We start from the raw sequence: 23,498 nt of genomic DNA, 5'->3' as shown, positions 1-23,498 counted from the left end.
TTGCAGTCATGACCAGATTCTGATCTTTTATCCTGGCCATTCACCCTCGCACACAAGCCACTGAGTCTCACAGGCGCCGAAAAAACAACAACTCCAGCCTTTTTACCTATTCTCTTCAGATTGTGGGACACGACATGGACATAGGGTATAATTGCCAGATTTCTTTGTTTAGAAAGAGGGACAGCGTTGCCCCCTTTAGCTTTTTCAAAAATCCCTTCTGCTACTGACGCCAGAATATGAAGGGGGTATTTTGCATCGGTTAGTCTTTCAACCTGATTGAAGAAACTATGTTTTATCTTGTGTGGACAGGATTTTTTCATGGAATTTTGAAAGCATGACGCCACAATGCCTCTTTTCACGAGCTTCGAATGGGCTGAGCTATAGGGAAGTAAGGGCTTTTTACTTCTAGGTTCAGAAGCCCAGCATACATGGAAATAATTGAAATATAAGGTCAAATCAAGGAACTTAATGCGATCGTTCACAGCCACTTCATGTGTAATTTCCAGCGGAGAAAGCACTTCCGAGAACACCGCGCACAGGTCATTCACTTCCGAAGCGAACCTAGCCGGGTCACAATCTAGCAAAATAAGGTAATTAAGATTACCTTTTTTTTTGCCCGCGCACCCGCGCATAAGAGATGGCGCTCGCCAGCGCCATCTCTTGGTCGCAGCGAGCAAGCCGCGGGTGACGTGAAGTGAGCTCGTGCTGTGACTGGCTCGCTCTCCGTGGGGGCGGGCTCCGTCGCCGCCGCTCGACGGAAACGTAGAGCGCAGGACCCGGCGGCACCGGCCGCCCGATTTGGGGGGGAAAACGGTCCAAAAGCAGCCCCCTCCGTCGGCTACCGGCGTGACGGAGGCGACGGAGCAAGGGAAAAACCGGCTGTGAGAATACGGCCTTACTTTTTTCGGTAACTTAGCAACGTACTCGTTACCATTTCGGAACTGTAACGGGTAACGTACTTACGTTAACATTTTTCGGCAACGTGAGGTGTCACGTTACTAGTTACTTTTTAGTTCAATTGTCCCTCTCCGCCTCTTTTTCAACAAAAAAAAAAAAACGCCAAAAATGATGTTGCAAATAAAATCTACCGGTGTTCTCGACGACCCTTGTTGCGGCTCGCATGCATGCCAAAAAACACCTGCCCTTGACGACGCACTCAATTAAAAAGAAAAGCACGAACACGCAGTTACACACTTGTCTTCCCCCCCAAACTACTTACACACACAACTCTCTAAAGAGTGGACGCATGCCGAGCCTTCTGCGTAAGCTTGTTTTCCAACCAAAAGGTCTCGTTCCCAGGCGACACTCTCGCATTCTTGGTGGAAGCAGTTCCCTCTTCTGAGAAAACTCAGGAATATCGCCAGTATACTTCAAGATGGCCTCAAGAAAGCCGTCGAAAGAGTACAATGGTACAGCACAGAAAAGGGGATTGCAGTCAACCGGCTTTTATGCGTAGCATATTGCAATCACTCAGTTCAGCCCTTGGGCGCGGCCGGGCAGCCACCAAACCACGTGACGTGACGTCACGACAGCCGGAGGAAAAACCGTAGGCAAAGATGATGGCGATTCGTGGTGAGAGTTGCAAACACAGTAAAAAAAAGAAACAGGGAAAAAAACAAAATAAGAAAAAAGAAAAAAAAGAACGGCTGAGCATGGTGGCAGTTGCCACCGCCCCGTTTCAAAGGGGGCGCTCCTATCCATCCATCCATCCATCCATCCATACGTCACGGAGGAAAAGCTGCTGAGAAAATCGAGTGCCGCCAAGCAATACCTCGCGCTAAAAGACCGCGCAATATGCAACGCATTCTTGGCTTAACCAAGCTAAGCCTGGCCATTTTTTTTCTATCTGCAACTGCCACTACGTTTCTGGTTGTTGAGTTCCTAAGCGAGCGAAGCAGACCTTGAGCACCTTGACGCAAACACTCGCATTTTTGCGATAATTATGCAGGTTCAAGTAAAAAAAAATTGTTTATGTGCGCAAGGAGAATTTTTGCGGAACTATGACATTTAAGCATTTCTTTATTGCTACACAATTTCCGCGTAATTTCGTAAGCAGAAGCACACCAGAATTACTGTACGAGGGGGTACCCAAAAGAAACCGGACTAATTTTTTGGTGGGCAGCGCTTTCGTAGTACCGTGTTTCGCTGCTAGGAGCGCAGAGAGTGAACATTCCAGAGTCAGCCAGCCGAGTGGCACCGCTGAAGCTCAGACGTAGTAGTGTCGTCTGCGTTTACAGTGATAACTGTTTTCTGTGAGTGTCGTTTTTTCAATGGCTGGTTTTTGTGAACAGCGTGCGGCGGTGAAATTCTGCTTTCTGCTCGGAAAAAATGGAACAGAAACTTTTGAAATGTTAAAAACAGCGTACAAGGATGATTCTAATGATTCTATGGGGAAAAGTCAAGTGTTTGAGTGGTTTTCCCGTTTCAAAAATGGTGAAATGTCAATTGATGATCAACCTCGTTCTGGTCGTCCTTCCACGGCCCGAACACAAGAAAATGTTGAAAAAATTCGTGCAATCATCAACGAAGATCGACGACGGACGATTGAAGAAATTGTGGAGCTGTCGGGAGTGACTTGGAGTTCAGTGCAGCGAATTTTGACAGAAGATTTGGGAAGGAAAAGGTGGCTGCCAAAATCGTGCCACGACTGCTGACTCCTGAACAAAAACAAGGTCGTGTGGAAGCATGTTGTGCTTTGAAACAAGAGTCCCGAAATGATCCAAACTTTTTTTCAAAAATTATCACAGGTGACGAAACTTGGTGCTTTGCTTACGATCCTGAATCAAAGCAACAATCAAGCCAGTGGAAAACTCCCAGTTCGCCTCGCCCCAAGAAAGCTCGTCAGGTGAAATCAAACCTCAAAACAATGCTCGTTTGTTTTTTCGACGTGAGAGGAGTCGTGCATTCAGAGTTTGTTCCGCAGGGTCAGACAGTTAACCAGGCGTTCTACTTGGAAGTTTTGAAAAGATTGCGCAACAGTGTGCGGCGGAAGCGGCCTGATTTGTGGCAGTCGGGTGACCGGTTTCTCCCCCATGACAATGCTCCTGCTCACTCAGCCTTGTCTGTACGACAATATTTGACCAAAAATGGCATGACCCCTGTTCCTCACCCCCCATACTCACCGGACCTTGCCCCCTGTGATTTTTTTTTTTGTTCCCCAGAATGAAAAAACACATGAAAGGAAAGCGTTTTGCTGATGCTGCAGAGGTAAAGAAAAAAACGACGCAGGCGCTGTCAAGCACCCCAAAAGATGAATTTAAAAAATGTTTTGAAAAGTGGAATGAAAGATTAGACAAGTGTATTAGTGCAAGTGGAGAGTACTTTGAGGGAGATTGAAGCCCTGTACTTAAAATGTGAATATATCGGTTTTAAAAAAATAACTCCGGTTTCTTTTGGGTACCCCCTCGTAAATTTGTTGAGTTCAGCTATGTTTTCTTTGTGAAGTTGGAATTATATGAATTATGAGCTTTATAAAATTGTTATCTTGAGTTCTTACAGCCAAGACGCACTGAGTAAAATTTATGGCCATGGAGTAACGATAATTCTTTTCGGTAACGGTAACGCGTTACCTTTTTTTTAGGTAACGTAGGGCGGTAACGCGTTTTTTTTTAGTGTAACGAGTAGCGTATTTAGTTACTTTTTTTCGGTAACGCCTACAACACATGGCATGAATGGCTGTGAAGAAAGCTCTTTCTGCAACGTTGAAAGCCGATGAGCAACCGTCTGCCGACTGAGCATGCACTACCAGGTCGTGGGATGTGAGCAGTCGTGGCTACTGCGGTAATGTAGCTCCCAGCACTTGGTCTAATTTCCACTGCAGTGCCCACCACTGTGCGCATCAGCAGACCAAGCTGGACCATATTTTTTTTTCTGAGCATTTTTTCCTTTCTTCACAATTCGTTATCACAGACTACTCGCTTTATGCACAGTTTTGCGCGGGGAACCAAAGTGTCCATACTAACGAGTCATACCATTCACCAGTAGAAACCAGACATGCGCACACATGATAATTCGCATCAAATATCCAAAAACATGGCGCCCCAAGGGGAAGATACCGCGCTTTCGATAGTTATCAATGGGTGCTCTAAAGTGCTTTAGTTTGCTTGTCCAACAGGCTCGCTGACGTGTCAGTAACACAGGTGGTAAGCCTACAGGGTTTTACGCTGGCATCTCGTTTTTTCGCGCCCAAGAATGTTCTTGAGAAACGGAGTGTGCTTCCTGCCGCGCAATCTGTCTACTTCCTTTCAATGCTTGTGTAGCGTAGAAACTCGTCTCTTCCTTGTTCCGGAAACTAGCTCTGTGAGCCGCTGCACAGACTTTCCAGTAGTGCGCTTACGATAGAGCGGAAAGGCCACGAAGCGCACGCATCACCAGGCTTTTCCTTCAACCGGCACTGTCGTCTCGTCTTCCCGAGTGGAAGGTAGTACGTTTTATTCGTACTGCGTCCAGGAATTGAAAAATAGGCCCAGCACGCTTGAGAATGAGATGAGCCAAAACGTGGCTTTTCTCGTTTCCTGGCGTAATCGCGTAAATCCAGTCTCTCGAAATGTGTCAAGGAATGGCTCTATCCTCTCGTAACAAACACTGAGCTACAGATACATGTATTTCTTCCCGTCTCGTAAACGTTGATCGCGATAGTATGCTATTATTTAGTGCTTTGTTTGAGACGGGATATTTGTCGGTGTTTAAGGCATTGTACACTTGTTAATGAATGTTCCCTCTCACGCGCAACAAATGTCGCGCGCCCTTTTTGAAAGGCGCACGAAGCGACACCACTCGCAATACGTCACTGCATGGCTCACTCTCTCCTGCGTGGTGGCTCTGGGTATCCGCAACACGGTGGTGGTGAAAAACATTTATCCTCAATTAAATTTTTTACAGAAAGGTGATTGGGGTAGGACCCTATTGGCCCTTTCCCCTCACAATGCTGCAACGCCGCCCGCGTCCGTTGAACCAAGGCCTTTTGGGTCTTTAGGTCTTGACAGCCGAGCAGGGCCGCCTCCCAGTCCAGTCTGGTGGGGTTAGGGTTGGGGGGGATAGATGGGTTTGATTGACACGCCCAAACCATGTGGAAGGTGTCAGCCACCTCCCCACAGAACTGGCACGCGCCATCAAATGATGTGCTGAAATGCTTAAGCACCGCTGGGCACAGTAGTTTTAGTGAGAATTGTGATGCGGAGGCGCTCGTCAGCGCGATCCAGACCCTTACAAGGGGCCAGGTAGCGCCGGTGCTCCTCCTTATAGCAATCGGTGATGTGTTTGAATGTAAGGGCCAGATTGTCTGATTGGACAATCACACAATCTGGACAAGGAGATAGCCCGGGGAGAGAGTGTGAGGGCGGCCTGATCGGCCTGTTCGTTTCCCTGGTGACCAGGTGCCCAAATCAGGTCGCGTGGAGTTGGATCTTCGCATCGGCAGCTATATTGCAGTATGCGCCAGGCAAGCGAAGTAGCCCAGCCCAGCTCATGGTTGCGACAGGCCCCTCACGAGTCGGTGATGTGTTTCGACTTGGGATTAGTGAGAGCCAGAGCATCCGCGTGTGTTGCGCTGTAGGCTTTGAAAGTGAGGCCGTTAACGGTGTTTGTGTTGTGTACGACTGCGGCCGTGTACCACCCCCCGTGGTGTGGGCCGGCAACATCCACGTAATACACGTGTTGTTGGTTACCATAGTATCGCGCCAACGCTTCCGCGCGCGCCTGGCGACGACCGCTATGGTTTTCTCTGGACATGTTGCGGGGAAGGGGTCGGACCCGGAGGGCGTGTCTCCAGGGTTCTGGCACTCTCTCCCTTTCCTCAGTGTGGTAGTCGTGTTTGATGTGTAGCCGGTCCAAGAGGCGGCGACCGGACGTGGTCTGTGCAAGACGCGTGTATTGGTTGACTAAGTGGGCTTCTCGAAGCTCCCGGAATGTGTTCACCACGCCCAAGGCCAGAAGTCTCTGGCTGGACGTGGCGACAGGGAGGTCGAGAGCCCGCTTGACGACTTTCCGGTGGATGACCTTCAGTTGGTCATCATCGATCGTGTTTGCGCAGGTGCAAGTAGGTGGTTGAGTAGAGGATTCTACTCGTTACGAAAGCATGGGCAAGCCGCAGTGCCTTGCTTCGTAATCCGCCCCGCTTGTTGGAGACCCGGCGGACCATGCGGCCCACCCAGTCTCCCACCGTGCGAAGTTTGGCTAGGGTGGTGTCGACTATGCGTTGGTGGTGTATGAAGAGGCCGAGGATCTCCTTGGCCACCCGGATCGGTCCCGAGGGGAGACGTAAGTGCACAAATTCTGATTTAGCTGGGGCGCACTGGAGTCCGCAGTAGGCCGCATAGTCGTCGACTAGGGTCGCCGCTGCTTGCAGGCAGGATTCCATGTGGCCCACATTGCAATGTCATCCGCATAAAGAGCGTGATGTATCCCGGGCAGAGAAGACAATTGGGAGGGAAGACGAAACATCGCCAAATTGAAGATCTCCCTCCCAGGCAACAGTCCACGGCACCGCCCAGGACCGTTCGAAGGGAGGAGATGGTTCAGAAGGATGTAATGGCCAGGAGCCTGCCGACTTGCCCGTTACTACTTGGTGTTTCACCTAAGGCTTTCCGCAATTAAAAAAAAAGTTTTTTTTTAGTTAGAGCGCTTTCTCGGCACAGACATGCTAACTAGCAGGCTGTAGTTAACTAATATTGAATAGTTAACTTTTAACTATCACTGTGAGGCTTTTAATTATTGAGGCGTGTAGCGCACCATAATTCATATCCATATCAGTTTTTAGAATTTTCGAAAACGCGGTTTCTCTAGGCGCTGTGGCCGACCAAATTTTGGCTACATCGCGCCAAAATACACGCGCTTTCAGGAAGGTTGCAGGCAAAACCCAGTGCACGTCGAAATGGTCAAGAGGATGAGTCTGCGTGAAAGGTGGCGACAAAGAAATGAGCGGACGCATGTCCTGAAATGCCAAGAAGAGTGACAGTCGATGGTCGTCATTTATTAGTCGTCGAGGTGTGCTTGGCACTGTTAAGCGCGGGTGAAGAGCGATGGGGAGCTTCAGAGCCAGTGCTGGCCTTGGGCAGCCGGCTGCTCCAGTTGGGCAGCCACGCTGGGCGACTCGGTCATGTCCAGGTGGCTCACGGTGCGGGTGGCGAGAAGCGGCGGCTGGAAGTTGTCCCACTCCAGGGAGTCGGCCTCCCCCGCGTTGACTGTGCGGTCGCTCCCGCCGCGAGAGGTGACGCTGGCCGCCTCTTGGCGCAAGCGACCCATCAGCTGACAGGACGCGGCGCTGTGGAACTGCGTGCACTGGAGACAAAAAAAAAATAGGCAAAAACTTTCAGGCTTTCACGTCAAACACGCTTACCGAATTTGCTGCATAGGTATTCAGTTTTTATTCCCTTCGCCCAAAAGCGACGCTTCCGGATCGACGCGATGACGACGCAACAGAATCGAAAAAATCAGTCGGTAGCAGCATTCCGGGCCAAAGCGCTTTTTACTTCAAAAGACCGGAGCGTTATCTCGCGCCAAGGTGGGAACACTGCTTCAGTGGCACGCATCGCTGTAGGAGCGCCTGAACTATGTGGAGCGGTACAGCTGCAACGGAAAAAGAATGGCACAAGTGAATCATGACCGGAGCGAAAAAATCGCGACACGCGGCGCTTTTGCTGCCGAGTGCGCCGATAGCGAGAGTGCCAGGAACATTCCATTTCCTAAAGCGGGGGTGGCCGGCAGAAAGCAGCCCGCCTAGACATTCGCCTATAAGAAATGCAACTTCTTAAACGAACGCCTGTAGACGTCTTATCAGCCAAACCGTGTGCTAAGGCGGCTAAACACAACCTAGTTTTATTTATTTTTCTGCGCTAGCGTAGAGAGCAAGGTTATCTTTATCACCGTTTTCCTTTAAAAATGTGCTGGGGATGCACTGTCAAAAGTAACGTGTGGCAGTGCCTGCTTTCGGATGGGCTGCTTTCTGTCGGCCACCCCCACTTTGGAAAGTGGAATGTGCCAGGCACTCTCGCTATCTGCGCATACGGCTACAATAGCGCCGCGTCTCGCAATTTTTCCGCTCCGGTCATGAGTAACTTGTGCTAATCTTTTTCCGTTGCAGCTGTACGTGGTCGCCCGAACTAGGATGTCCTATAGGTCACAATAAAGACTTTACCGCGTGTCTGTCGGGCAGTTCTTTTAACGAAACAGTGTGCCGTCAGCATAAGTCACAGCATACAGGTCACTTTGCGTCTTCGTGCGCACGTTACGTGAAGCGTACTTTGAGCACTGAATTTTCATGCGCTGCCTGCAAGCCACTCTGCTTCTGTCACCCTTCGAGTACAGAGCCCGAATTTCCTCCCCGCCTAATCCTCAATGAAGACTCTTCCGAGGATCTGTAGGCGACGTAAGCTCGTCACCGCAGCCACTCAAGGCGTGCTCGGGATGGCTTGGAAAAGTACGAGTTTCCGGAGCTATGCGGCGTCATGAATGCCATCACTGTACCGAACGCTGCAAGGCATGACAACAGGTGGTGGAACAGCATCGCACAACTCACCATCGTCGAATGCAGGATCGGCGTCCGATGCATGCGGAAATCCTCGCAGCACATGGACATGGCCGGGCTGTTGTACCGCGGATGGTAGCCGTCGGGTGAAGAAGGGCTGCTCCCGTGTTCGGCCCTCGTGCTGCACGGCCCCGGATCGCCCTGCTCGTCGCGGCGGGCTGCGTGCGAACGGCGTCGCTTGCGGCGGCGAGGCTCGCGCCGCGGCTGGGAGCACGCGAGCAGGAACACGGAAAAGGCGAGCGCGGCGAGGAACACGATGACCACGACCAGCGCCGCGACGATGCACGCTAGCACGCCTTCGCCCAGGGGGCAGGGCGAACCGTCCACGGGAGGGCCGACGGTGGCCGGCGGCGGCGGCGTCGTCGATGCCGAAACGTCGGCCGAGGGCATGGCACGCTGAGATTAGGCTTAACTCGCCGGGACGGCGGACCCTGGGCGCACGATGGGGCTGGGACGCATGTCACACGCGGGTGTGGGCTAACCCTAAAGCGACTTTCGCCCAGCTGTATAGGTGGGCGGTGCAGCAGGATTACGCAGTCGTCGTGCGCATGACACAGCTTCTGTCTTCTTCGATAGGTGGCATGATAAGCCCCCGCAGTGTTGCTCGCTTCACAGCCAGGCGTTTCCTCGGCTCTTGATAGCGCAGGTCGGTTACTGGCTCTTATCAACCGCACTCGCCTCCGGTCAAACCAACAGACCGTGGGAGGCGGTCCAGCTCGCGCGCTAATTCATTCACGGTTCCCGGACTTGCGCGAATCTATAGAAAGGCACCAAAGCAAAACGAAAGCCCGCTGCGCTGTAGTCAGCGCGCGACAGCCAGCACCACAAAAAAAAAAAAAAAAGGATTCGGTGACTTTGGCTTCCGTTATGGCGTTATGGAAAATCTGGCGTCGTCGTCGGTGTTCTGACCGAAACAGCAGGTGACTCAGGCCACGTGACCTTATGACAAGAAGAGTCTTTCTGGCGGGCTAGTTCGTGCTTTTCGTTCATGGTTAAACTGCGCGAAGAAAACACGGACAGAGAGAGAAAAAACACGTACACACACTGACCTTATGACGTCATCGCAACCTGTCCGCCGTGGCACTTGGCAAACACCTGTTAACTCAAAGGACTCATACGCTCACCAACACCGACTAAGAACCTTGTCACCGTACGTACGATCTTGCGCCTAGCAACCCGAATTCGTACTGCCCGCTCTTCTCGGGTGAGTTCGCAGGAGCGTCGCGCCAGCTGCGCGAGAGAGAGCTTGCTCGGGAAGAGCAATATGGGTTGCACAGTCCCTACCGATGGCTGTGGTAGAAACAGTCACCTGCCATTGCAGGGGCGCATCGTTTAACAGGTGCGCCACTACGAAACAGAAGTATCCGGCGGGGATAACTGACGACGCCGTGAAACGCGCAGACGCATGTGACCGCGAGTCATTGCTGTGCGAAACAAAAGAACCCATCTTGAAAAACCAAACTAATTTAGTCTTAACCTACTCGGCCTAACCTCCCAACTTAACAGGCATTCTAATAAGACAACGTAATATAATGCAGAGTAACCAGACAAAGAGCATCTTTAACACCGCGAGCTGTACTCCGACGTGCAAAAAATTTGCGAGATCTTTTAACTTCTTCCAAAGTAACACGTCCAGTGTTTTCCGGCTGTGCGCACCATGCAACAGACCTCGCTGTGAAATTTGCCTACAGATGACGTCACAGATGGGTGTTAGCATAGCTACAGTGTAAGCATCAAAGGTAGCTTCACATGCGACAGCGAAGACGTAATTTATCGACTGAAATGTTCCGTCTGTCAGCTGCAATATGTAGGTCACACAGCGACGTCTTTCAGAATGCGCTTTAACAACCGTAAGGCTCTAAGTGCAAGTCTGCCCAGCCTGCCCTTATCTAAGCATGCAAATGTTTCAGGTCACTCATTTGATAAATTAAAACCACCAGTTTGGAACCTGGGTTTCGATCGCACTTCGACCGAGAAGTCAGAGAATCATGTTTAAACCAAAGTGTAGGTAAGCTAACTTGCCTGTCTTAATCGCCCCATGTTTCAGACCAACTTCTTGAGAACAGCGTGGACGTGATTGGTATTTTTATTCCGTTCATAAAATGCGTTGTACCTGACTAGACAATGTACAGTCTTTGTCAAAAATTTAGAGCCCAGGGGGTTTACTTCTTAGCCTTGCAGTGGGACTCCTGAAGCATTCTGGGAAGTCCTACCTAATGAAGGAGGCGGAACCAGAAATCTCACTCAGAGGAAATTTGGAGCGCTGGAGATGCATCACGAACCACACAGTGAGGCTCAGAAGCAAACCCCCTGGGCTCCAAACTTTTGACAAAGGCTGTACCTGTATTGTGATTGCATGCCACTCTGAATTATTGCCCTTTCGTGCGGTCTTATTCATTTCTGAATGTGTACACATCGGGGACTGCGCGTATATCATCCAGAATGTAGCTTCGCATCGTTTCCTACTTTTTTTTTTTTTGCACCGCACCCTTTTCGCACGTGTGCGCTCCGCATTATTCTACACCTTGTAAGTTCGCCAGGTGTCTATGTTTTCTTGGTATTTTAGATGCAATGCAGTCGCACTGACATGATTCGAGTCATCAACAGGACCGCGTCTGTAAGCTTGACGCTGGCTCACGATTACATTTGCCATCTATGGTGGTGCGACGTCATGGGACTTTACTCCACCGGCTACGGCTTGGCGTTGCCTACACTAAACACTATCTTCACAAGATCGGCATCGAAAGTAACCCAAATTGCGCACAGTGCCACACTCCAGAGACTATTGGACACCTTCTTTGCGAGTGCCCGAACTATACTGCTGCAAGAAGAACATTGGCGGCGACCGTGAAACAACTGGACTCTCGCCCTCTCTCTGAGGAAACTCTTCTGGGCGCCAGGACGAGACGTTCTGATTGGTGGCGTGTGATAAAGGCCCTGCTCAACTTTTTGTGTGAAACAGGCCTGGATACTCGTATGTGACCGCCTGTGCACAACCTACATGGTTAATGACATGTGTCGGTGTTTGTGTTGCAGACACCAGTTTTATGAGTTTTATGTGCGTCTACTAACCGCGATGCGAGTGCCAGCCAGTGTGGTGTGTGTGTGTGTAGACATCACCCGTGAAACTCATTGTATTATGCCATCATCAGCCTTCATTCGCACTTTCCTTTTCCTCCTCTTCCCTTTCCCCTGTGTGGAGTAGCAGGCCAGGGCCATGTTACCACCGGCCGACCTCTCCACCTTTCCCTCATTAAAATTCCTTTCTCTTAGTGACCCCTGATGCACAACTTTAGCTCTTTTGAGATTGCATGGTTTCGCCCGCTTTTAGGTTTTTTTTTATATTCATCGTCATTGATGCAGAGAGTGGTGATATCATCACAGAATTAGAAGAGACTGCCCGCAGCTCAGTTTCTTCAGACGAAGGCCGGTCCTCGGCCGAAACGTCAAGTAGTGTTTCTCACCTCGTCTGTGTTCTTCAAGTGTGTGTGTGTGGGGGGGGGTTAACGTCCCAAAGTGCAGGTTCATCTTCGTCTTTCGCGCAAATGTGCGCCTGGGAGAAGAGGGGACATCCTGGCGACTTACGGTTCGGTTCGGTTTGGTTCGGTTTATGGGGTTTAACGTCCCAAAGCGACTAAGGCTATGAAAGACGCCGTAATGGAGGGCTCCCGAAATTTCGACCACCTGGGGCTCTTTAACATGCACTGACATCGCACAGTACACGTCCCCGCAGGGAGGCGTCTGCAGCTTGCAGACGTTGGTGAGTGGCGACACCACGGGGTTAACCCGAGCATCCGCAGGGACATCCCCGCAGGGGGATGATGGTGAACAATGCGTCACCACGGACCCGAGCATCCGCGCTTAGCCGTGCGTGGCATCGCCGTGTCCGGGGAAAAGGGGATCCTGGTGGTTGAGCCGATGCCGAGCGTTTGGACCCTTAAGGCCCCTCGGCGGAGGCAACACACCACTTTGGCCCCAGCTTCTTGTAGACGGCACCTCCGGCCTGACCCGACCGGGGGAAATCGGCAGTCGCCTTTTCCTGTCCTCCCCTCTATCTTTCACTTTCCTATCTCTTTCTTACAACTCTCCTGTCTCCTCCTATTTTCTTTGTTTTTTCCTCTTTTTCTTGGCGGCGAGGGTTAACCGTGTGTGACCAACTATCTTGAGTTGAGTCATATTAGGTTATAGTTAAGGTGTACAGCTGGCGTGGGCAGGGCTTGCTTGCGAGTTCCTGTCGCGTCTCCTCGTTGGGCTCCATGGTGGGTGGCTAGCACCATGGCCGAACAACACATATTTTTCATGGCTCCCCCTTTTTCCAAATCAGATCGCCCTCACAAAAGAGGGCGGAACGAAGCAACCGCAGAGTTTTTCCAAACACCAAAATCATTTCCAAAGTTCCACGTTCTTCATTGTGAAGAAACGGAAGAAACCGCAAGAACGATGTCCCCTTTCTTAGTGTCAAAAAGTCTAACTGATGCCTTGGGTCCCGGGTACAAACTCTCTAAAATGCTTAGTGGTGACCTGCTCCTTGAACTCGGAGACATTGCCCAATATACGAAACTTTCCAACCTAGTATCCATCGGGGAAATCCCTGTATCAATCACAGCACACCGATCTCTCAACACCGTCCGTGGTGTGATATCTGAATCAGATTTCATTCACTTGACCGAGGAAGAAATGCTTGATGGCCTCAGAGAACAGAATGTTGTAAGTGTATATCGAATCAAAATAAGGAAAGACAACAAAGAGATACCTACAAAGCACTTAGTACTGACTTTCAACTCGAGCACACTCCCAGAATCCATAGAAGCAGGCTACCTCAAAATAAATGTCAGGCATTATATCCCAAATCCACGCCGATGTTTCAAATGTCAAAGGTACGGTCATGGGTCTCAAAGCTGCCGTGGCCGCGAGACTTGCGCTAAATGTGCCTCAAAAGAACACGCTTCCGAAAACTGTGAAGGAGCAGCACTTCGCTGCGCAAACTGTGAAGGCAATCATCCCACCTATTCAAGGTCGTGTCCTTCGTGGAAAAATGAGAAAGAAATCGTTACAATGAAAACCAAACAAAATATCACATTTAAAGAAGCGCGAAGACTCTTTTACGCAAAGAACAGCTTCAACTTTTCCACAAAAACAAACTTTGCTGATGTGGTGCGCAGGGGCGGCACACCACACAGCACTCCGGCATCTGCCCAGGCCACTTCCACCGAGGCTATGGCAGGGCCATCTGCGCCCCAGGCAGAGACAGCGAATGCTGCTCTGCCATCCCCAAAGCAGGGAGCGCCGGCTCACGGGTCGGCACCCCGCAGGACTTCCCCCCGTCGGGGGAGGCCTGACACCAACACATCCGCGGCTTCCCCGCGGTCCACCAGCACCTCTAGTGAGGTGATGGAGGTAACTCCCGATCCGCCCGCTTTGCAGCGGCGGAACCGCTCTCTTGAGCGAAGAATAGACAGGACCCCAATAACGGGCCCAGAAAACAAGTAAATCCCTTCAATCCTCACCCAAAAATATAAACATGACTTTCCTACTTCAATGGAACTGTAGAGGATTGCTCAGGAATTACAATGATATCACACATTTCCTTGGATCAATGTTTCCTGTAGCTTTATGTCTTCAGGAAACCAACCTCGGTCCACAACATACGAATATCCTGAGACATTATCAAACATTCCGACGCGATCGCGAGCATGCTAACAGACTCTCAGGAGGCGTCGCAATCGTCACTCAGAGCGGCGTCCCTGCTAAAAAAATCAACCTTAACACAAAACTGGAAGCGGTTGCGGTTAGCGTCGTGAGCTACAAAACCATAACTATATGTTCTCTATATCTTCCCCCGCACATAACATTAACAATACAAGATTTAGAAGGCTTGATAAATGAACTACCGGAGCCATTCCTGGTAGTTGGCGATTTTAATGCTCACTCACCGTTCTGAGGAAGCGAACGCTGTGACTCGAGGGGCCAAATAATCGAAGATTTTATCCTCTCAAATAATATCTGTCTTTTAAATACAGGCAAAGCCACATATTGTTGCCCAAGCTCGGGAGGGATGAGCTCCCTTGATCTGGCTTTCTCATCGCCATCCATTTTTAACGATTTTAATTGGGATGTCATTGACAACCCATATGGCAGTGATCACCTTCCAGTACAAATTAGTTTAACATCTGCACTACAAATCATCCCAACAAAACCTCGACGTTGGAAGCTTCACCTCGCTGACTGGTCACTTTTTAGAGCTAAAGCAATTTTAGAAGATATAGTTTTAGAAAACCTCACCGTCGATGAGATAAATGAAAAGTTCACGAATTGTATAATAAGTGCCGCACACACAGCTATTCCTCAGTCGTCAGGAGTGGCACGACAGAACCACAAAATGTGGTGGACAAAAGACTGCAGAGAAGCAAAAAAAACTACAAAATAGAGCTTGGGGTAAATTTCGCCGCTACCCAACACAGGAGAACTTCGTGAATTTTAAAAAGGCAAGAGCCAAAGCCCGGTACGTCCGTCGCAGTGCCGAGAAAGCATCATGGCAGCGTTACATCTCTTCTATAAACAGCCAAATTACGTCAAAAAAAAAAAAAATGTGGGAGCAGCTTCGGAAATTAAATGGCAAATTCTCACCTTTCACAGTTCCTCTTTTGACAGCACCTGGCACACAAACAAGCATAAGAGAACAAGCAGACATTTTGGGGGAACACTTCGCTGCAGTTTCCAGTTCATCACACTATACACAGTCATTTCTCAAACACAAAAAATATAGCTGAAAAGCAAAGATTTCCGATAAGTGGAGGTGGAAACCAACAATACAACAATTTAATTACCCTCCAAGAAATCAAAACAGTACTGTCTGCCGGAAAAAAAAACTGCTCCAGGACATGACCAGATACACTACGAAATGCTTGCACAACTTTCCAAACCTGCCATAGAAGCACTCTTGAACTTCTTTAACAAAATATTCATAGAAGGAAGAATACCTAAAGAGTGGAAAAGAGCCATCATAGTGCCATTCCTGAAACCAGAAAAATCCCCAACATCCCCCAGTAGCTATAGGCCAATAGCCCTTACAAGCTGTCTCGCTAAATCTTTTGAAAGTGTCCTCAATATCAGACTAACTTTTGTCCTCGAATCCCGTGAACTTCTCGACATTCATCAATGCGGCTTTAAAAAGACATGCTCAACAACTGACCATCTAGTTCGTCTTGAAAACACAATCAGAGAAGCTTTTATACACAAACAGCACTGTCTAGCAGTTTTCTTCGATATGGAGCAAGCGTATGATACAACGTGGAGGTTTGGGATCCTCCGCGACCTAGGGGACCTAGGCATCCGCGGTAGGATGTTAAACTGCCTTAATGACTTCCTCTCTAACCGTTCTTTTCATGTACGACTAGGCTCCACCCTCTCAAGAAACTTCATTAAGGAGAATGGGGTACCTCAAGGTTGTATATTAAGCACGACCTTATTTATCGTAAAAATGAATTCCATAACTAAAATAATCCCCAAGTCCATCATGTATTCTGTCTACGTTGACGATCTCCAAATAGCCTGCACATCCTCAAACATAGTAACATGCGAAAGACAAATACAGTTGACAGTAAACAAACTAACAACATGGGCAGATAAAAATGGTTTCAAGTTTTCCACGCAAAAGTCAGTAGCTGTTCTCTTCTCGCTTAGAAGAGGACTACACACTGATCCCAGCCTTTTCCTGAACGGCGTCACATTGCCAGTAAAAGACGAGCACAAATTTTTAGGAATAACATTTGACAAAAAACTCACATTCCTGCCACACATAAACACCCTTAAAAAGAAAACTTCCCGATCCCTGAATATACTAAAAATACTCTCACGAAAACACTGGGGCTCCGATAGACCATGTCTCTTACAAATTTACCGCACTGTAGTACGCTCTACCTTAGATTATGGATGTATAGTTTATGGGTCAGCCAGACCATCGTACGTTAAACGACTGGATCCAGTCCATAATTTAAGTTTGCGTCTCTCCACAGGTGCATACAGAACGTCACCGATAACCAGTCTCTATGTAGAAGCCAATGAACCATCACTCACAGACAGAAGAGCCATGCTCACATGCTCGTATATTCTAAAGATCCGTTCACTGCAGAAGCATATATGTTATCCAGTCGCCACAAAGTGTCCATCTAGAACACTGTTTAATAACAAACCGCAAGCTACCCGGCCACTACTTTTGCGATTTGAAGAGATATGCCAAAATTTCGGTGCACTAAACACACTGCCAAGCGTTGCTAGAAGGCGAGATCCACTGCCGCCATGGTACAAATTCCCTGCAATCTGCGATCTCAGTCTTACACAGTTCCATAAAAAACAAATTCCACAACAACATATAATACAAGAATTCCTTACACTCCAGCAAAAGTACAGTACTTTCACTGCCTTTTATACGGATGGTTCAAAAACTGATGCTTACGTAGGAAGCGCAGTAGTGCAAGGTAATTGGAATAAAATAATAAGGCTTCCACAGTGTGCATCAGTCTTCACTGCCGAATGTTACGCGATCTGTGTAGCCATAGAAAAAAATAGTAAACAAGAACCTCGAAAACAGTATTATTTACACTGACTCGTTAAGTGTGCTTACAGCCCTTAACTATAGAAATGCAACCACTCCGCTGCTTGGCGATATCATACACAACATAACAACAGCCATCGCTCGAGGACAAAACATAAGTCTATGCTGGGTACCAAGTCATGTCGGCATAAAAGGCAACGAAAGAGCAGATTTCTGCGCTGCCCAAGCTCGTGGCAAGCAAATAAAAAATGTAAACATGCCGTATAAAGATTGCGTAAACTTAGTACACTTTAAAACCCGACAAAAATGGCAGTCCGTCTGGAATAACGAAATAAATAATAAACTACACTCAGTAAAGCCAGTCTTAGGAGAATGGAAGTCATGTGTGCACCAGGAACGTTTTAAAGAAGTTGTTATATGTCGTCTCCGTATAGGCCACACACACCTCACACACAACTTTCTGCTGACTAAACAAGAGAAACCAGTTTGTACACGTGGAGATGAACTGACGGTAAATCATATTTTATTTCAATGCTCTAGACTCGAAAAACTGAGGAAAAAGTGCTTTTCACTCTTTTATAATCAATCCATTCCCTTTCATCCTGCGTTACTCATAGGTGAAAATGCAATCGTTGATATGTCCTGTGTTTTTAGACTTTTAACAGAAGCAGGTTGTCTCAGCAAACTATAAATCATGACCCAGTGATTCACATGATGTCCCTCAGCCATTTTCTCATTCTTGAGAAAGAAGGCTGAGGTTTTTATTTGATTGGTTGGGATCCTCGACATCCTTGGCCGGCCAAGGACGGACGCTGAGGCTACCTGACCTTTTTATAGCTTTTACCTTTAGCCATTCTTAAATCTCTTTTTCTGTGTTCTTAGTAGGTAGGTAAACTTTTAGGCCCTTTACACCACTGATCACTTTTCTCATTTTTTAAATCGCGCAGAAATTATTTCTTAGTAGTAGTAGTAGTGAAAGACTTTTAATCGACCATAATTTACAGGCCGAGCATTTCGACCGCCTGGGCGACCAGAAGCCGCTGTTCTTCTTCCCCTTCAGCGCCAAGCCAGTCGAGCCAGGTGGTGATGGATAGAGAGGGTGGGGGGAAGGAACCCGACTGCTGAGCAGCCGGGCAATAGAATAGGCAATGGGCCAGGTCCGCATAGATACAGGGGCAGTTGGGACAGGAAGGGTCCGATCGATAGCGATAGAGGAAGAGGCGGGACGGGGTGATAACTGCATTCATCTGAATGTGCCGAAGAAGGCGAGACTGTGGCACCGTGAGTGATGGATGAGGGGGAGGGTAAAGGCGTTTGTCGAGGCGGAGCTCGAGGTAGACCTCTTTTATGGTGCGGCGAAGGGTGAGTCTCCCACCGTCCTCCGAGGGCTTGGGCCAGGGGATCAATTTCTTATACCTTGTGCTTGGCGCATGATGACCTTAGTTGCCTATGTGCCATTAAACCCAACACAACACAACACAACTCGCACAGTACACGGGCCTCTAGAATTTCTCCTCCAAAGAAATTCAACCGCCGCGGCCGGGATCGAACCCGCGTCTTTCGGGTCGGCAGCCGAGCACCATAACCACTGAGCCACCGCGGCGGCTCCTGGCGACTTACGTTCACGGTTAAAGTGTTGAGAGGCGAAAGCCGAGGACACTATGCCGTGACGACTTCCGGTGGATGTGACGTCACACCGTTCTCGTGGCTATATCGATACCCAAATTATACATCTTTCGAGGATCTTAAGTGTTAATTACGTTTAATTACACATTTTTCCATCTAATTTGACACGAATCCGACGTTTTTCCGACCTTCTGTGGCAATTTTCACTATGCCGTGACGACTTCCGGTGGATTGACGTCACACCGTTCCCGTGGCTTTATCTATGTCCGCGCTATCTCGACGCAATTTCGACATTTTTGCCTATAATTAAGTTACTAATTAATCTACATTCATCAAACCTTGCTTCTAGGTGCGTTTTTTCCTCCTCTATTTGAAGAAGACATTGCTTTTCTTCTATCTTTTTTTTAGTTCCCGAGTTAAACGCGTGTGACACGCTTTGTTAACGGTCGACAGTATGAGCCTTGAGGCGCTGTCACGGCGCTGTGCATGAGCAGTCTCGCTTCCGCGGCGGCGAACATCGGAAGACGGCGCGAGGGTTCCGCCACGTAGTGAACAGATGTCTGCTCCAAGACGCGGTAAACAAGGGCCGCGATATTTGGCGAGGAATTTCGAGGACAGTCCAGGGCTACTTGACGGTAGCCATAGCCACACAAGAGTTCCAGCAGAGAAGTGTGGTGTTGTCGTGGCGGGATTTCTGCAGCGACACTGGGTGTCAGTCGTGAGTGAGCCGGAGATTTGGCGACAGTCTTCGGCTTCAGAAACAGGTGTACATTCGGAGACATCAGACTGGTATAAGGAAGAATGGCATTTATTGCAGCAGACTGACGACGGCCGTAAAGAGGAAAGGAAGGAGAGAAGCCGGTGGTCGACTCCGTAGCGGTATTGTAAGTCGCACAAGGAAGAACGAGTGTTGTTCGAAGCGACGTACTACGGAGAGAGCACGTCCCCGAGGTGAGGTCGTTGGTTTGCGGAGGTGGTTCGATGAATGATGTTGCTCTGGGTGAGCAGGGCTTTGGCAACATCGGACAAGAATACGCGGCCTCGGTCGCTGAGTAGTTCACGAGGTGCACTGTGACGAAGGACGAGGCGCTGCAAAAGGAACGAAGGGGCGTCGGTCGATGTATGGGGGTCGGCTTAGGCATCCCTCCTCAAATGGTGAACGATAGCCCAATGATTGCCGCCCGCAGTGTACGGAAGCGGGCTGTAGAAAATGCCAATGCGATATTAGAATTTGGCTGTTTGCGGCATAGTAAAACCACTGTTGGCGGAAGCCACAAAACAGGCGAATCATGTTGGCTATAGTAGTGTGATTAACTAAATTCTATTAAACTTTTTAACTATTACGATTGGTACCTGATTGTAATTAAGAGATTTGTAGCCAGAATTCGCACCGTCCACGGACACGGGCGAACGCGTAACTCACTCACACTTTTCACGAAGAAACCAGAGGTAGCTGAACAAGCAGCGATAGCACTAGCTCTCAAAGACCCGAGCTTCACAACTGTGTACAGCGACTCTAGAGCAGCAACTCGAGCTTTCGCCAAGGGGCGGAATAGACAAGACGACGCTACGAATCTTAGGCGGAAGTAACATCACCGATCACTCCATCGTATGGTTCCCGCACACATGGACAGCTTAGGGGGTGGCCTGCGGAATCTCAACGAGATAGCACACGAGGCGGCGCGAGGGCTCATCGGCCGCGTCCCTCCGGTTTCCCCCGCTACTCCACATATCGAGTACAGGGATCAATTATTCACGTACAACGAGCTCACTAAGCATTTTTATCTAGGCAGACGAGCGTTTCCCCTCCCGGATAAGAAATTAACCCGCAGCCAGTCGGTCACGTTACGCTTGCTCCAAACGAACTCATACCCCAACCCCTGGCGCATAAAGCACATCGACCCAGACTACGACGGACAACATGTGTGTGACCAGTGCAGTGGACGTGTAGACTTGACCCATATGCTGTGTGGTTGTGCATCAAGTGACGCCTACGCCCAGAACAAGGAACATTGGGACAAGGTACCGCCGCGGTGGCTCAATGGTTATGGTGCTTGGCTGCTGGCCCGAAAGACGCGGTTTCGATCCCCGCCGCGGCGGTTGAATTTCTTTGGAGGAGAAATTCTAGAGGCCCGTGTACTGTGCGATTTCAGTGCACGTTAAAGAACCCCAGGTGGTCGAAATTTCCGGAGCCCTCCACTACGGCGTCTCTCATAGCCTTAGTCGCTTTGGGACGTTAAACCCCATAAACCAATAAACCAAACATTGGGACAAAGTACTAAAAAGTGCTTCACTTCACGACCAGCTTTGGGCTGTCCAGGAGGCCCGCGCGGCGGCGGAGAGCTTCGGGCTCTGCCTACGTGGGAGCTGCCCTCTACACCTGGCGCCTAGCCGAGTGTCCTTCAGGACCCCTACTTTGGGAAATAAAGTTTTACCACCACCACCACCAGGGTACAAAAGTTGGTTTGCTTTGGTTTTATGAGGTGTAACGTCCCAAAGTGACTCAGGCTATGGGGGGCGCCGTAGTGGAGGGCTCCGGATAATTTCAACCACCTGCGGTTCTTTAACGTGCACTGACATCGCACAGTATACGGGCCTGTAGCATTTCGCCTTCACCTAAAACTGAGGCGTGCTACGGCACATCTGTGCACCTCTTGCAAGTTTCTCTGGGAACTTCGCATTTCTGGTGTTTCTGTCTGCACGATCGAAGAGCACCCCTCGAGAGCCGAGCGACAACACACGCGCACGCACGCACACACTTTGCCCTGATGACGGCCGGACGGCATATACATACAGTCGAGCCCACTTACGATGAACCTGACGGTCGCGCGGATTGTGTTCGCTGTATCCGAGATTCGTAGTAAGTGGACTTTCCAAAATACGAAGAAGAACATTGTTAGTTATTTATGTGCGCCTGTGTGCTTATTCAAGCTAGACCCTATTGTGGCGCTTTCCAAGCTCTCGCGCAGTCACATGCTCGTCACACCCTTGCTACCACCCTTGTTGCGGTATAACTAATCACGGTAGCAGGTCGGCCTCCTTTTCATCCTCCTCATCAGATTCCTAGCGGTGCCAGAGTCCCCGTGCGATTACATTCCTCAGTGTATGGCTTTTCAGTGCCATCATAAGCACCACCGAACTCATTCCAGGCGAGATCACGTGGGGCCGACCGCGCATCGACGACGCGTAGCCACAAATCCACATGCGTCGCATAGCATGGTGTTCGGCAGCGTCCTCCACCGTTCCTGGGTCCCCAAGCCCTCACTTACGGACGCAATTCTTCCATCCACGGGAGGAACTCGAACCCGCCAACTGTAGCTATCAGTATGCGCTGGTCACCGCAGTGAGGGAACGCAGCACGTGGTGCGCCCCAAGGTTGTCGAGCGTGAGGAGGACCTTCCTATTCCCCCCCCCCCCCCCCCCCCCACCATGTCCGAACTCAGCAAGCCACTCGGCGAGCAAGTCGCCTGTTATTCCCATGCCCCGTTGAACTTGTGCCTATAGTGGCACACTAGCACAATAAACAAATAAAAAAATTGGCTGGGGCTTAGCTAAGGTTGAGCCTGGATATCTCGAAGCGAAAAGCTGCGGTGATGCTTATGGTTTAGCTTATGGCTATGCTTTATGATTTATGAGTAGTAGTAGCAAGATGACCAACCATAAACATTGCGATAGTCTAGGCTGCTTCGTTTAGCGAGACGTTCTTCTCATTCGGGTGTCTCGGATGCTCGTTCAGCTTTCAGCCTTTCATTTCTTCGTTCCTTTTCAGCCAACTCCCGCGGTAGCACTTCTGTATCGGTAGTATCACTCTTTTCTCCTTCCATGTTGAATGCGCACGCCTATTCTCTGGCAAGCGGTTATATAGCCGGCTTCCACGATAAACACGCGCTTGCGGAGAACGTCAAGCGATGACGCATAGCGCGCGGCAGCGTGCGCCTGTTGTTGTTGTTGTGACTGAGAGAAGGATGAAAAGGAAATCGCACGGGCCTGCTACTGGCTCGAGCCAAGCCACCACCGCTGCCACGTGCAGAGAGAGGAGAGTTAAAAGAGCAGAGGAAAGAAAAAGGAAAGAAAAGACGCGCGTCGCAGCAACAACTGCGTCCGCCGGAGCGGACGCTCCTCAAAAAACAGATAAGCGGCCGAAGCCGCGCTCGCCGAAGCGAGGACAGATACTCTCACTGGCCGCATTTGTTTTTCCAGTCCCGGACTACTTGCTGGCAGGTCTCGGCTTCCGCTCGGACAGGAAAAGCGTCATGGTCACATGACCTACTTGCCATAGGCTGCTTTCGAACACGGCGCCAGAGCCGGGCTCCCCCTCGGTTACCGTACAAGGACGCTGTCATCTGCTAGCAGACGATGCAAGCCACGGCCACTACGACGCCGAAGCAACGCCGTGCGCTCGATCATGATACTGAGTCGATTTAAAGACTGTACTGTCAGCTTAGCGTAGGTGCATTACAGAACTCAGCTTCGGAGGTATGCTCGCCGCTACTGCTTGCGGCGAAGTTCGCACAAAGTAGCCCAACTCGTTGCGGAAAGGCGGATAGACGAATAGACGAAAGCCTCCGCAAAAATGTTGACAACAAGCTCTATAGCGGCTCCAGTATACGAGTGGTTCACCTGCGATGCTTTCAGGTAAGCGTACAGACAGCATGTGGCAAAACAAGCGAACAAGAACCTCTTGACGACACGAGCAAACAATACGCGCTCGCAGCTCCGAACGCGCGTCCGTGTGCGGTGGATTTCAAGAAAATAAACGAAGATGCAAGAACAAAAAGTCTTGCGATGGCTCGG

General features: G+C 49.7%; 2 protein-coding genes and 1 pseudogene across 2 annotated transcripts in view; 2 read left to right on the top strand and 1 right to left on the bottom strand.

The window, feature by feature from the left end:
* The first annotated feature begins 2,820 nt into the window (after window positions 1-2,820).
* The window catches only part of LOC149365236 (uncharacterized), a 110,412-nt gene continuing 89,734 nt past the window's right edge, over window positions 2,821-23,498 (top strand). The window contains exon 1 of the mRNA XM_089541202.1: window positions 2,821-2,845. The gene's annotated coding sequence lies outside the window, so the exon portion shown is untranslated. The remainder of the gene's footprint in view (window positions 2,846-23,498) is intronic.
* LOC149365241 (uncharacterized) lies at window positions 6,933-9,375 on the bottom strand. The gene is made up of 2 exons (XM_089579708.1): window positions 8,516-9,375; window positions 6,933-7,278 (listed from the first exon to the last, which is right to left on the bottom strand). Exons 1-2 carry the CDS (start codon window positions 8,912-8,914, stop codon window positions 7,030-7,032), a joined length of 648 nt encoding a protein of 215 aa, XP_089435834.1. The 5' UTR covers window positions 8,915-9,375; the 3' UTR covers window positions 6,933-7,029.
* LOC149365240 (uncharacterized) lies at window positions 12,278-18,540 on the top strand (annotated as a pseudogene).

Source organism: Amblyomma mixtum, chromosome 1, assembly GCF_055824585.1.
Source record: "Amblyomma mixtum isolate Tamu chromosome 1, ASM5582458v1, whole genome shotgun sequence".
Lineage (NCBI taxonomy): Eukaryota > Metazoa > Arthropoda > Arachnida > Ixodida > Ixodidae > Amblyomma > Amblyomma mixtum.
The sequence above is the reverse complement of the archived record's forward strand: the minus strand, read 5'-3'. Positions and strand labels throughout refer to the sequence as shown.